This window comes from Dipodomys spectabilis, unplaced genomic scaffold (genome assembly GCF_019054845.1).
Source record: "Dipodomys spectabilis isolate Male_0828 unplaced genomic scaffold, ASM1905484v1 ptg000098l, whole genome shotgun sequence".
Taxonomy (NCBI): domain Eukaryota; kingdom Metazoa; phylum Chordata; class Mammalia; order Rodentia; family Heteromyidae; genus Dipodomys; species Dipodomys spectabilis.
Genome location: NW_024870775.1, coordinates 3,378,851 through 3,394,383, shown reverse-complemented (window position 1 = coordinate 3,394,383; position 15,533 = coordinate 3,378,851). Strand labels below are relative to the sequence as shown.

The 15,533-nt window shown below is 41.9% G+C and overlaps 2 protein-coding genes across 4 annotated transcripts in view; one reads left to right on the top strand and one right to left on the bottom strand.

Annotated features, from left to right (window-relative positions):
- The window catches only part of Dapk1 (death associated protein kinase 1), a 204,195-nt gene extending 199,555 nt beyond the window's left edge, over positions 1-4,640 (top strand). For all 3 annotated transcript variants that reach the window (XM_042686658.1, XM_042686656.1, XM_042686657.1), the window contains exons 26-27: positions 2,056-3,284; positions 3,751-4,640. In XM_042686658.1, the coding sequence (XP_042542592.1) occupies positions 2,056-3,284; positions 3,751-3,790 (1,269 nt within the window). In that variant the 3' untranslated portion in view covers positions 3,791-4,640. The remainder of the gene's footprint in view (positions 1-2,055; positions 3,285-3,750) is intronic.
- A 7,557-nt stretch (positions 4,641-12,197) lies between these two features.
- On the bottom strand, positions 12,198-12,729 carry LOC122113772 (polyadenylate-binding protein-interacting protein 2-like). The gene has a single exon (XM_042686856.1). The coding sequence runs from the start codon at positions 12,643-12,645 to the stop codon at positions 12,262-12,264; it is 384 nt and encodes a 127-aa protein (XP_042542790.1). The 5' UTR covers positions 12,646-12,729; the 3' UTR covers positions 12,198-12,261.
- Positions 12,730-15,533: the final 2,804 nt, after the last annotated feature.

The following is a 15,533-nucleotide window of genomic DNA, read 5'->3' as shown; positions in this document are numbered from 1 at the left end:
ACATGGCACACTGAGCATATAATTTCTGTGGTCTCCACTCCAGACAGTAGATTAGTCTTTAAATGAGATGACATTACTCAGTACTAAATTGCAAGCGATACTCCAGCAAATGCCCTGTTGAGAACTGTCTAGACATGGGCTATGCTGCATAAAATTTTCTATCTAAGGCGCAGTTATAGGAAAGGTCTCTTAAGGTCTAAGCTAGGTTGGGGCAGAAGAGTCCTGTGTCCACAGGACACAGCATCCGAGTCTACTTTGAGGAAGGAGTCCACATTAGGTCATCATTATTCAAAGAACCAGCCTGGAACAAACAGCAGGAACAGAGGAAAAGTGAGTTCCCTTAAATGAGCAAGTTGTTTCTGTTGTCACATGATTTTCGTTGCTACTTTGGGTTTTTTAAGGAATAAACATTGACCTTTAGAGTGGAAGGACGTTTTGGTTATTGTCTCTGGTCTCATTGCCATCCTCTCAGTGGGGCAAGTTGTTATCATGGTGGCACATCTTTCCACACTTACATAATGGTGGATTGACAGATCATTCTGAATCATTGTGGGGAAATTTTAAGCCTTAGAGAAACTAAACTATCAGAACACTACCATGATAGGGCACCAATGGCTCCTGTGTATAATCCTAGCTACTCATGATCTGAGGATCATGGCTGAAAGCCAGCCTAGGCAGAAAAGTAGAGGAGATTCTTGTCCCCAATACAATAGCCAGAAGTGGAGCTATGGCTCTAGTGGTAGAGCACCAGCTTTAAGCAAAAACAAGCTAACTGAGGGGAGGGATATTGGGAGAAAAATGAAGCAGTGGGTAACAATGTTCAACAAGAAATGTACTCATTACCTTATTTATATAACTGTAGCCCCTCTATATGACACCTTTACAACAAAATTAAATTAAAAAAAAAAAAAGCTAAAGCCGGGCACCAGTGGCTCACACTTGTAATCCTAACTATTCAGGAGACTGAGATCTGAGAATTGTGGTTCAAAGCCAGCCTAGGCAGGAAAGCCTGGGATATGCTTATCTCAGTAAACCACCAGAAGACTGGAAGTGGTGCCGTGGCTCAAGCAGTAGAGCGCTAGCCTTGAGCTGAAGGGTTTGAGGGACAGTGCCCAGGCCGAGAGTTCAAGCCCCAATCCTGCTGCCAAAAGAAAAATAAAAAAGAACACTATCATCAATACTCAACACCTAAATGGTGGCATTTTTGTGGCATCTGCTCTCTCTCCTGTTCATTTTCTTCTTTATTTTGCAGACATCATCCTTTCATCCTTGTATCTCCAAAGAGATCCATCCCACGACATAACGCAATATAATAATCACAGTTGAAAACACAACATTGATACAGTACTGTGACTGAATATATATAGTCCTCGTACAAGGAGGCTTTACTTCTCGTAATTGCTCTTACAGCTATTTTGTTACTCATTTACATACTGTGTTTTGGTGACTCAAAATTAAGTAAAAAAAAAAAAAAATCACTCCTTGCCCTGTATAGGTTGTCATTTCTCCTCTTCTTCCTCTTTCTCTTTTGTCTTTTTTTCATTCCAGCACTTGTGTGGATTCAGGGCCTGGGCACTGTCCCTTAGTTTTTTCATTCAAACCTGGCGCTCTACAAGTTGAGCTACACTTCCACGTATGGCTTTCTGTTGGTTAACTGGAGATAATAAGAATCTCTTTCCTGACTGGGCTGGCTTTGAACCATGATCCTCAGATCTCAGTCTCCTAAGTAGCTGGGATTACAATTGTGAGCCACCATTGCACGGCTGTTTACCTCTTCTTTATAGCTGTTGTGTCTTTTCTTTTTGTTTTTTTCTTTTTGGATCTTTTGATATTCAATGACATTTGCTTCTCAGAATCTCTCGCCTTATATTCCCAAACTAGTTTGGGAAGGTCAGCTTTTGGTTCTAGAGATGGACTTGTGCTCTATCTGAGGATCTCTGTTCTTAGAATGTCTCCACTCCTTACTGGGCTCCGACCGTTCAGTGTGCTAGTGTTGGGTTGCCCATGGCTCGGGTTCCATTTCTATTGATGACCTTGCATTGTCCCCTCTGACAGATCAACATCATCCAGAGTGAGACAGTGCAGGACGTGCTGCTGCTGGATCCCCGCTGGCTCTGTACCAACGTGCTGGGGAAGCTGCTGTCTGTGGAGACCCCCCGGGCCCTGCACCATTACCGGGGCCGCTACACCATGGAAGACATCCAGAGGCTAGTGCCTGACAGTGATGTGGAGGAGCTGCTGCAGATTCTGGATGCCATGGACATCTGCGCCCGGGACCTGAGCAGCGGCACCATGGTGGATGTCCCTGCCCTGATCAAGACTGACAACCTACAGCGCTCCTGGACGGACGAGGAGGATGAAGTGATGGTGTATGGTGGCGTGCGTATCGTGCCCGTGGAACACCTCACCCCCTTCCCATGTGGCATCTTTCACAAGGTCCAGGTGAACCTGTGCCGGTGGATCCACCAGCAGAGTGCGGAGGGTGATGCGGACATCCGCCTGTGGGTGGGTGGCTGCAAGATTGCCAACCGTGGGGCCGAGCTCTTGGTGCTGCTGGTGAACCATGGCCAGGGCATTGAGGTGCAGGTGCGTGGACTGGAGACAGAAAAGATCAAGTGCTGCCTGCTGCTTGACTCGGTGTGCAGCACCATCGAGAACGTCATGGCGACCACGTTGCCCGGATTATTGATAGTGAAGCATTATCTGAGTCCCCAGCAGCTTCGGGAGCACCATGAGCCTGTCATGGTCTACCAGCCCCGAGACTTCTTCCGAGCACAGACCCTGAAAGAGAGCTCCCTGACCAACACCATGGGCGGGTACAAGGAGAGCTTCAGTAGCATCACGTGTTTTGGCTGTCATGATGTCTACTCGCAGGCCAGCCTGGGCATGGACATTCATGCTTCAGACCTGAACCTCCTAACCCGGAGGAAACTGAGTCGCCTACTAGACCCTCCTGACCCAATGGGGAAGGACTGGTGCCTTCTCGCCATGAACCTGGGCCTCCCGGATCTGGTGGCCAAGTATAACACCAATAGTGGGGCTCCTAGGGATTTCCTTCCTAGCCCAGTACATGCCCTGCTGCGGGAATGGACCTCCTACCCAGAGAGCACTGTGGGCATCCTCATGTCCAAACTGAGAGAGCTGGGTCGCCGGGATGCAGCAGACTTTCTATTGAAGGCCTCCTCCGTGTTCAAAATCAACCTCGATGGCAATGGCCAGGAAGCCTATGCCTCAAGCTGCAACAGTGGCACATCTTACAATTCCATTAGCTCGGTGGTGTCCCGGTGAGGGCAGCCTTGGCTTGGGCAGGGTGTTTTTGGAGTGCAGACATCAAGGGGCTGCAACCCATTTTTCCCACTGGAACATCCCCCAGACATTCCTTCCTGTGCCTACATCCTGACAATGCCACCTTCCTTCCTTCTTTCCCTGCCTCCACCTCCCTCCCTCACACCCTGTCTGTGGATGGTTTTTCTGTCAAAAGCAGATCACATCCTGCACTTGGCTCACTTGAAAAGTTAAGAGTCCCTCCTTACAGTGTTTTGGACTCCCATCTCTCCTCCTTCAGTACCTTGCTTCTTATTGATAATTTTATTGGAATTCTGAACTTTTCAATGAATTTTTTTAAACTATTGATTATCCTAAAACAAAAACAAAAAAGAAAAGAACGTGCACATTTATCCACAATGTGTATTTCTTAGATTCTTTCCATTGCTATACCAGCTCCTCAGCTTATCTCTTTTATATTTGTAGGAGAAACTTCCATGCTTGGACCCCACTGTATGATTTATAAACAGACAATATGTGAGTGCCTTTTGCAGAAGAGGGTGTGTTGAAATCATCTGAGTCAGCCCGGAGCTGTCACCAAGGAAATGCTACCTCTCTGTCCCTTGCTGTATGCTGATCATCGCCAGAGGTGCTTCACCCTGAGTTTGTTTGTTTGTTTCTGTTTTCGTTTCGGGGGTTGGGGGGGGGGTGGGGTCAATGTCTGTGTTATATTTGGCAAAGACAGGTGAGAAAGGAATCCCTCCCCCAGGGTGAGTTCATGGCCAGTATTGTTCTAAAATGATGTTTGCCAGGTTGCTTTTGTTGACATGTCTGTGTGACTGTGCACATGAAACCTATTGAACTGTCACGCTTCCTCATATCCCTTTCATCTCAGGTAGAAGGTTGACACAGTTGTAAGGTTATGGAGAACTGTGTGAGAATTCAGAAGACCCTCCATTCCCCAGCCCTGAACTTCTGGCAGTCCGTTGTCATTGGTTTATAGCAGATGGTTTCCACATTTAGATTCTGGTTTGATCACTTCTTGTACTTGAAGTTTAACATGCGAAAATACAGGAAGCAAGTTTTCTTGCAGTTGTTTTAAATTGTGATAGAATTTTGCATTGATTTGAGGGAACGTGTCCTAATTCTTCTGTCCTGAGAAGCATGTAATGTTAATGTTATATCATTTGTATATATATATATATATATATATATATATATATATACACACATATATATATGCACTATGTATATACATATATATTAATACTGGTATTTTTACTTAATCTATAATATGTCTTAAAAGAATTAAGTTTGGCTTTTTATTTCTTTTTCTTTTATTTTTTTTTATAAATAAACTGTTGCTTATTGCATCAGATTTCTTGTCTTTTATTCAAAAGCAAGTCCTCATTCTTCATTGGGGTTTCACTACCCAAAACCCCCCACAGTAGCACAACCCAATCTGCAACACAGAAAGTCATTAAATACTTAACCTCTGGGGAGGAAAACAACTTGTTACTGATTATTAAAACTAGGAGTGGCAAGGGTAAGTAAACAAAATGACATCTTCTAGTCCTAGCAACAGAGACAGATAAGGTTGCTAGTTTATGCCAAAGTGAGATAGAGGGAAGACACTGGGACCAAGAGAAAAGATACTCTCTTCTTCCCTTCATTGATATCACTTAGGAGTTTCAGAGTTGACCTGCCTGCACCTGACAACAGGTACCAGTATTAGTACCTATACAAAACCAATATTGAATAAAATCTTCAAATGGCCTTAAAAAAATAGAACAGAGAAAGACAACTGGAAGGAAAAATACCAAGATGGTAATGATTTGTCACCATTTTTGTAAGAATACAGCTCATTTTACTTTGCCTCAATTATCTGCAGTAAAAGATAAGAAAATAATTATTGATGAATAATTTTAAAACATAGATAACCTAGAAAGGATGAAATTGAAGTTTTGACTCTGTGCATATGTGTGTGTGTGTGTGTGTGTGTGTGTGTGTGTGTGTGTACATATGTACAACAGTATACTGGGCTTGAACTCAGGACTTCAAACTCTCAGCTTTCTTGTTCAAGGCTGATGCCCTACCTCTTGAGCCATGCCTAGAGTCTGATGTTTTGCTAGTTAATTAGAAATGGAGTTCATAGGCTTTTCTGCACAGCCTAACTTCAAACCATAATCCTACCCAGCCAAAGTTGTATTTACTCTTGTCCAGCTTAATCCCGAATATTGGCTTTTGTCTCTCCAACTTCAGTGAAGCTTTCACCTCCTAGACAGCTGAAAACCAGAGGCAAGGAGAGGTTTCTGGTGGGGTCAGCATGGATCACATGACTTTCCCTACACAAATCCCACACAGCTGAGTTCTTAGGATTTGCCCAGTCAAACCCCTGGGTTGATGTTTGAGAGGTGCAGTTATTGCCAAAAAGATGTTTAGCTAATAGAAGAAATGGGAAGGAAGGATAGAGAGCAGACAAGATGACAAGCATCTTCCCACCTTTGTAGAAAGTTCCAGGATATGTACCTATTAAAGTGATTTCATATGCCCTGGCTCCTGAAATTCAAGCCATACTCTGGAATTCTTATAAACCCACACATAAAGAGTTTATTGAGCTCATTGTAGAACATGTCAGGGAGGCTTCCCAGGGAGTAGAAAGGAGACTTGAGTGCCAGGAGCTGTAGTCGAGTTGAAACAATCTGACCTAGCCCCACCATATGGTATAGGGTACCAGGTCTACCTTCTGCAGGAAAAAGAAACCAGACTATAATTTACCTCCTGTGACCATACTATGTCAAGATACACAAGTTCTTAGGTGCCATGAAGAAAAGCCACTTATGAGACCTTTCCTTTAGAATCACTGAAATGCACTTCAGTAGAATGTTCCTTATCGTCTATCTGTGCTATGGCTGTCCCAGAGTACCAAAACAAAAGAGGACATCTCAGGATGCTGGCGATCTGAAGGATGGATGGATAAGGCATCCCAGGCCTAGAGCAGGGGAGGCATTTTTGTTCATTCTATTTGATTCCAAATTCTGGATTCTGTTTCTGGAAGAAAGCAGAACTTTGGGTGGAATTCTGGTAAACCTTTTGTAGTACGCAGGTTTATAAATTCAGCTGCAGAATTCACAGAAATCTTGACCAACATTGCACTCGATCCATATCCAGAGTCCACCTGGACTAAATAAACCCTGGAGGTATAACTGGAAAAGCGATGTGAATTCCTCTCCTCTACCTGCATCAACAGCTGTTACAACCAGCCATGTAGAAGAGCTTGAGGGCAAGTCAGGAATCAGAGCTCAGAAGTAGATGGACCCTCATTAAGAGCGGGAAAACTTGGAGGTTTCTTAAATGAAATAGTTCTGGAAATGGATGGAGTTGTGCAACAATGAGAATATATTTATTACTACAGATCTGTGCATGATTAAAGTGGTATGTTTGATCTTGTCTCTATTTCACGAGTGTGTGTGTGTGTGTGTGTGTGTGTGTGTGTGTGTGTGTGTGTGTGTGTGTGTGCTGGTATTGGGGCTTGAATTGAGGGCTTGGCACTCTTGCTTAGCTTTATCTGCTCAAAGCTGACCCTCCATCACTTGAGCCACTCATCTACTTCTGGCTTTTGCGTGGTTAATTGGAGAGTCTCACGGAGTTTTCTGCCCAGACTGGCTTCAAACTGGGAGCTTCAGACCTCAGCTTCCTGAGTAGCCACAATTACCAGTGTGAGCCACCAACACTCAGCTCCATTTTACCACATTTTAAGAAAAAGTAAAGATATAAAACTGAATAAAAGGAAATAATAAAGCTTACGGAGTAATGTGTAAGACCACTTACGTAATTTAAAGCAGTCCAGCAAAGCAGGGCCCTACATCTACATTGCAAAGATAAACAAATAGACATAATACATTAAGAAAACAATTGCTTTAGAAAGAATATAGTTTTTAAAAAAGCAGAACTGAGTTTTCTTTGACTTTTTTGTTTGTTTACAATCAGTTTGTTTTCATTTGAATTCATACACTGGTTGAACCATAGTCTTAGCAGAATTGGATTCTTGATAATTTGTTAGCCCAAACTCTGAGGAGCAGGGTCTCCATCCCACCCATCTTCCTCAGCTGTGTTGAAGACCTATTATAGTGCAGCCAGCCCTGCACTACTCACAGGGATGGAGAGCTCACCGAGGAACCCTACAATACTCAGGAGCTCAGCGTTGCAACTGTTCCAGGGCCTTGCTCTCAGGGGCTGTCTCAGAGATGGCAGCTGGATGCCAACCAAAGCTGATGTCAGTTTTTACCATTAGCTACAAGTCAAGTGCTGATGAGAGGCTGGAGTCTCCAAAGGCCTCAGTTCCAGCACTCAGCAGCTTCCAGATGTGTGAGTAACAGATCTCATGTTCCAGATTATCTCTTGGTTAGAGAGGATGGTAGGGCGAAGCCCTTGAAAGTAATTGGCACCTTTTTCCTTGATGTAGTGGGATCTGGAATGTCCCCCAGAGCACTACATGTTAAAGACTTGGTTCTCTGTGTGGTACTGTAGGAAGGTGGCAGAACCTCTTAGTGGGGGGTTTTGGATCAGGCTGTGCCTGATGCCCTTGAAGGAGATTATAGGACCCCATTTTCATTCTTTCTCTTTTTTCTGTTCTCTTTTTTACTGTCTTGCCATCCTCCCAAAATCAAATGACCACAAATAGAACTTTCCAAAACTGTAAGGCAAAATAAATCTTTCCTCATTGTAAATTGATAATCTTAGGTATTCATTACAGTAACAAAAAGCCAACTGATACATATTTTTATGGACAGGAAGGGACCCATAGAACATGTCTGATACAGAGTAGAAATGTCCCTAAGAGGTACTTTCTCTAGAATTCCTCTTCTGAATGACAACTGGCTGTGCTCACCAGGCTAATTCTTGTCAGAAAGGAGAGAGGCAGTGTGGTGATTGGGAGGAGGGAAGAGACACAAATGCTTACAGCAGAGCCTCCCGGCCCCTGGGCTGTCCACGATACCATTACCTCTAGGTTGAAACTCAAGGCTGTGACTGTAATCTACAGGAGTCTTCCCTCCCTGGAGTTACAGGTAAGGAACTCTGAGGCTATTGGTGGATGCCATCTTGTTTCACTGAAGTCACAACATTTTACAAGAAACTTCAGAGATGGTTCAACAACATCCAGATGAAAAGATTTAGATAAAGTTGAGCCCTACAATTATTAATAATTCTGACTAGTATTAGGTCATCTGACCACAAATGGCCCATTGTAACCCTTTATAGGACTCTGCCATACATTAATACTACAACATGCTATGTGCATACATGTAAATGAGTGCCATGAGTATATATTTTGTGTGTTATGCATGCACATATGAACATGTGTGTACACAAGCATAAGTGTAGTGTGTCATGCATATGTGTGTGACTGAGTTGGTATGCATGTGTGCATATGTACATATTTTTAGTTGTGAGGGTATGTATATAGGCGTTTACTATGCATGTAATTAAGTAAATGTGGGTTATTTAGGGTATTGATATGCACATGTAGGTTGTATGAATATTGTGCATGTGTGCATGGAGGATTCTCTAGCTATAAGGATTGGTTCTGGCTAGGGCCCCTCATCCTAGCTGAATGGTGTGTGTGTGCGTGTGCGTGTGTGTGTGTGTGTGTGTGTGCTTCCCACTATCAAGGAAATCTACAAAGAATCTAACAAGACCATTCTCTGGATGAGAACATTCTTCTACCCTGCCCAACCCCTAGCCCCCTTGGTCTCGGAATCTGAGAATCCAACACTCCAGCTTGCACCCCCTGCAGGGTTGTGCAAGTGCTTGGGTCTCATCACAGCCACTTAGATGAAAATCACTGTCTTCCAAGAAAAAAAGGCCATTCACCCAGGATCAGCTGAAGACACCTCCTCTGAATCACCTGATTCTGTGACTGATCAGCAAGGAAAGAGAAAAGCAGGTCTGGGCTGCACCTTCATTGCACCTGCCCCAGTGCTGGAAGCAGCAATTCCGGCTGGTGTCAACTTCACCTGGGGCAGGAGGTAGACCTCTGGACTTTTGGGAAAAGTAAAAGTGTTCGGGGAAATAAGGTGGTGGTTTTTCCCCACATCAGTTTTTTTTTTTCTATTTTAATTTTAAAAATTGTTACTGTAAAGGTAATTTACAGAGGGGTTATAATGAGTTACATTTTTTTGGTCAATGTCTGCTTCAGTTGTTTTATGTAGACATATTTTGATGTAATTGAAACAATATGGGGCATCTGATTTTACACATTCTTTGAAAAAAATCCCTACCATTATACATGACCTTTATCAGTTCTAGTAGAGCCTCGTTCTCCAGGAGCATCCATTTTAATGCTTGCCTAACACTGTAATCGTGTGTCACTCTTGGATTCACTTAACTTTCTCTCCTATGGAACACACAAATACTTCCCCTAGTGTTAAAATAACGGAGCTAAACATCCTAAGGCACAATTATTTTCTTCTGTTTTGCTTTGATTTGTTTTTATTGTTTTGCAGAGCTGAAGATTGAAGAGGCTTAGTATAGGACAGGCACGTGATCTACCACTTGAGCTATCCCATTATGAACCGAAGCTGAAATATAGAATTATATTTTTATTTATTTTGAATTGAATATAAAATATAAATATAGTTTAGATTTTTTTTTTTACTTTTGACACATGATAATTAAAATCCCAGGAGAGAAAAGCATAATGATTACTGAGAAAAGAATTGCATTGGGATTACCTTCTGTACTTTGTTTCACCCGGAGGAAATTTTATTAACTCATAACATTTATAATAAATTTCACTATGCACTGTTGCTATACCTATGTACATGAGAAGCATACATTAGAAACAGACATAGTAAGACTGTAAGGAAAAGTCCATCTTTTCTCTTTTTCCCATTGAAAAGACTTCAATGATTAATCAACAATTATAACTATCATTAGTTTCAAAACTTAATCTTCAGCATTCATATGGCCAATGTTATATAAACATGTAGGGTGAAGTCAAACTTAGAAAACCACTTTAAAGTTGTCTTTATTTTACTTAAAGTCTAAGCTATAAGGTTCACTGATCTTTCACACTTTCCCATCTAGTGACTGATTTTAAATGCTCTTTGAATTTTCAACACCCTATTCCCAAATTGTCATCGGTGTCCTGATCTGGTATCTGGCCTGGATTTCTGGTAGGCTCTTTGCATTGAAAGGCAGCTGTATCCAGGCTCTGCTGCATTCTCTATGTGGATCAATCCACTTAGGATCCAGGGACTTCAGCCTCCAGCTTTGCTCCCACCTTGGTACCAAGACTCTGGCTTTAGGAGAACCTTGAGTTAGTGAGTGCCACAAACCACAAGGACCCTATTGCAGGCCCTTCACATGAAGAACACCCAACCAGGGGCAGGTGACTATCTGTCACGGTACAGACTGTCCCAAGCTAGGATCCTGGGATTGTTTTCTCTGTTGACCTTTTAATTCACCTTTCAACAATGGGACAGACACAAACCAAAGGCTGGATTAGAATCTCATTCACCATTGGCACAGTGCCCTGTCCTGCAAATAAGAGGGAAGTTTATTTTCTCTCTGATCTTGAACAATTGGTTTGCTATAAAGAGCAGCTTCTCATTGTATAAAATCTTGGACCTTGGCAGCCTGTGTATGCCAGTGGGACCCCAACGTGGAATGTTCCTTACTAGATTAAGGAGGGGACAAGTTTGCTGGCCCTGTGTCTTAGGCTATACAAGGGGAGGAGAAACAGCTCCCTGAAGAGCACCAGATTGGATTTTTCATGTGTTCAATACAACCCATTTTTTAAGGAGTAAAGGAAAATTTATACAATCCAATACCACAGTGCAAACACTGGGCCAGTGCATTACATGTAAATGAACATCGTGTGTGCAATGGGCTACTAGTCTCATAAGATCAAAAGAGGCATCATGGGATCTTTGGCTAGGATTGTTTTGTTTATTTGTCTTTTCTTTTTTGGGTACCTGGATCAAACACAGGACATTATACTTAGTAGACAAGTGCTTTGCCACTGAGCTGCATTCCAGCCCAAAGTTGGTTTTTTTTTCAGTTCTACTATTATTTATTTTTTTTAATATTTTTGAAAAAATATAATTTTTTTACAATATTTTCAACTTAAACACTATTCACACTGAACACGTATGGCAGCTGAACCTACCCAAATATGAAGTTTAAGAAGCCAAAACTGTTCTAGCTTTGTTAAAAGAAAAATTGTGCTGTAGACTACTGTCATGATGGTTAACAATGCAAGGAAAAGCACCACTCAAATCATTTTATAATCTCTTTGTTCTACTGGACTACGAGCTGGTGTGGGTCCTAACTTACACTTTACACAGTTATGGCTATGGATACGAATCCTCAAAGGACGCAGTTCTCAAATCAAATACTTCTTCAGATACAACCTCAAGAGAATTCAATTTCTACTATGATAACATACCAGAAAAGCCAAACTAGCTCTTTATCAGTTCACGTTCTTGTACTCTCAATCACCAAAGACATATTTGTCTTTAATGAAATTAACAAATGAACCAGAAAAAGGAGATTCTTTCTGATGAGGACAAATGCAATTGAGAATTCTGCTTAACAATTAGAATTCTTTTTTTTTTTTAAACAAAGTGTAGATATTAAAAAACATTAGTAATTTCTAGGGACCAGTTTAGCCTTAAAAACGACAATTCAGTAAGATTTAGAGTTTTTTTTTTTTAAATTTGGTGCTTTGTCACAACTTGACTGGTGCTTCTTTCCTCGCTGTCTTTACATTAAGCCATGGGGCCAATTCTATTTTCAGTAAATGTTTGACAGCTTTTTACTTAATAACAGTCTCGGCACTTTAATTAAGCATGCAAGACTAACAAAAACTTTGGCAATGCATAAGTGTAACACAGTGACGAGAGCTTTTACAATTAAGTCTTCTAATACTGCCTTCACAGTGTGGAAATTGTGCTACATTCACCAAAAGAGGGCCCTGTCTACTGAAATATTTTAGTACTTCACCCCAGGAACAAACTCCTTTGCATTTGGATTCAGATTGCTCTTGACCACAAGATCTTCCAGAGAAGAGCCATCACTGATAACAAGGTCATTAAATTGGTCTTGGATTTGGTCCATAGTTTGTGGGAGATCTCGAGCTGGAATAAACCACTCATTTTCTTCTTCCTCCTCCAGCATTTCTTGGAAACAACGTTCAATAAATTCTTCTTCCCACAACTCTTCTTCTATTTGTCTGTTGAATTCCTCTTCATTTTCCATCCACATGTACTCTGCAAATGGATTGTCATCTTCATGAGAATGACCGTTAATAATCACATCTTCATTGATGATGCTTGGGCTAGTACTGCTGCGACTTGGATCTTTCATGGTTGGCATTAGTTGTCGTTTTTAACCCAGTGCACGGCAGCGGGGACGGCAGCCAACGGATCCTGTCGGCCTCCGCCGATCTCCACAGGCAGCGTTGCTCCCCCATCCACGTGCGCTTCGCCCCGTCGCCTCCCTTCTCCAGTCCAAACAAACACCCAGTTGTTTTTTGTTTTGTATTATTATTTTTTGCTGGTCCTGGGACTTGAACTCAGGGCCTGGGTGCTGTCTTGAATTTCTCTGTGCTCAAGGCTAGCGCTCTACCATGTGAGCCAGAAGGCCACTTCCTAAGATGCTTTTCTAAGTTGTGTGTGTACTGGTTTTTGAACTCAGAGTCCCTTAGCTTTTTCACTCAAGAGTCATAGCTCCACTTCTGGCTTGTGTGTGTGTGTGTGTGTGTGTGTGTGTGTGTGTGTTAATTCTAAAGCTTGAACTCAGGCATTGGGCACTAGCTTTTTGCTCAAGGCTAGCACTCTACCCCTTGATCCACAGCTCCATTTTAGGCTTTTTTTTTTTTTTTGGTAGCTAATTAGTGGTTAGAGTCCCACAGACTTTCCTGCCCAGCTGGCTTTGAATCTCAGTCTTCAGGTTTCAGCCTCCTGTGTAGCCACGATTAAGGCATGAGCTATTAGCACCTGGAAACTTCCAGTTTTTTGTGGTTAACTGGAGGTAAGAGTCATGGATTTCTTGCCCAGCTAGCTTTGAGCCACAATCCTCAGATTTCAGCCTCCTGAGCATCTGTGATTATAAGTGTGATCCTATTGTATTCTGTTGTTTTTTAACTAAAAGAATACTCGGTACTAATAAAAAATTGTTAGAAAAACAATGACCAAGACCTCTCTGATAATCCTTGAAAAAAGCAATCACCAAATTCACTGGGAGTACACAGGAGGGAAACCATGTCCAGTACAGAGAGTACACGTGACAATATTACCTATGAGCTAGTCAACTGATTGGTTAGCTTAGCAATGAAAACTTCATAGATTCCACAGACTTTACAATAAATAAAGCCATTTTTATTGACTTTGAAGAGGTCAGGACATAAAGGCTAAAATTTTAAGGCAAGTGCTCACCCAGGTCAGATCCAAGCCCAGAAAGGTCAGGCACAACACATGGACACATGGTCTAGGAAGCGTTTGTTTTTGTTTTTTTTTCCTGATCTGGGTCTACCACTTGAGCCATGCCTTCGCTTCTGTCTTTTTGCTGCTTAAGTGAAGAAAGGAGTCTTAAGGATTTGTCTGCCCAGGCTAACTTCAAACCGTAACTCAGATTTCATCTTCCTGAGCAGCTAAGATTACAGGCATGAGCCACAGGCATGGGTGTCATTTTTTTCTTGCTAAGAGCATAGGCAATATTGACTTACTTAATATGTATGTGAGAGAAAATGTATGCCAGAGAAAAGGCAGAACATGAACCTCCATATTCTGTGCCTGGAACTCTGTGCCTAATCAGAGGACTCCTCTCACTCACAGTGACAAGAGTTTCACAGAAATGTTAGGGCTCGAGAGCCAAGAAAAAAAGACATGCAATGGTGATTGAAGCTGCCAAGAGAATCTGAAGAATTCATCCTGACATCAAAGCCCAGACAGAGCAATCAAGGTCATAAACTGAAATGGCTCTAGGCCAGCATTGATGGCCTCTTGCTCCTAATCTGTACATCTTGCTGGGCCCTAAAACCTCTATCTAAAATCAGTATGATCTTAAGGTCTGAGGTCAATAGAGTGTGCCAATCTCTAATCTGCCCATCTGTGCTGGGTCCTAAAGTTTCTAAAACTCAATATCATCTTAAGGTATGATGCCAAAAAGGGTGTCTGAATGACAAGTTTGGGCTTACATTCCCAAACAAGTTCAAGGAGAACAATGGGAGCCTATTCTGGGACTGTGTTCCCTTCATTCCTCCAATATGCACACAGGTAGATATTTCCAATTTTCCTTTCACAGGTGATAAAATGAATATCAGTTTAAATAACTGGCTGGTACAAAGTAAAATGAAGATTTGAACCCAGAATTATTTACTTTCCTTGATAATGATCTTTGTTGTATTTATCTATTGATCTGTTGATTTATTGTGTGTCTTTGCCTGTCCACCTTTGTGCTCATTACTCATCTTTCAGTCTCTTTCAAAAAATGTCTCCTTGCATGCAAATTGGTCTCACTATGTAGCACAAAAGACCTCACTCAGCCTGTCTCAACCACATTTGGATCACTACAGTTGATCATTTCTAGCTTTTATTGAAAGTGAAAAATGTGCACTCCTTCTATAACTTGATCTCTTAGAGGTTATGTCAAATTTCAAAGTGCTATATGTATCAGGCAGAGTTAGAAAGCTCCAGAAGAAGGACAGAGATGGAGAACTGTCCATCTGTAGAACAGGTAGCATATGTGCTTTCACTGATTAATGTGGCTTTCTGCTGAGGACTGTACCTGAATGGGTGGGTTTCATGGCTCCTCCAAACAATCCCAGTAATAACATTACAAGTCATTGATATAGATACTCAGGAGGCTGAGATATGAGGATCATGGTTTGAAGCCAGCCCAAGCAGGAAAGTCTGAGAAACTCTTATCTCTGATAAACTACCAAAAAGCAGAAAATGAAGCTGTGGCTTAACTGGAAGAGCACTAACCTTGAGCAAAAGAAAGTCAGGGACAATACTCAAGGCTTGAGTTTTAGTGTCAGGATTGGCAGGTGAGTGTGCATGTGCACACACACACACACCACACACGCACATTATTGATTACAGATCAGGATCTCAGATCTAAAATATACTTAAAACTCAAAAAACTAAATTACCCAACAATAAATCCCCAAAGAAACACCTGCCAGATAAATACGTGGGCTAAAGACTTAAAGAGAAACTTCTCTGAAGAGGAAATAAGAATGGCCAATAAGCGCATGAAGA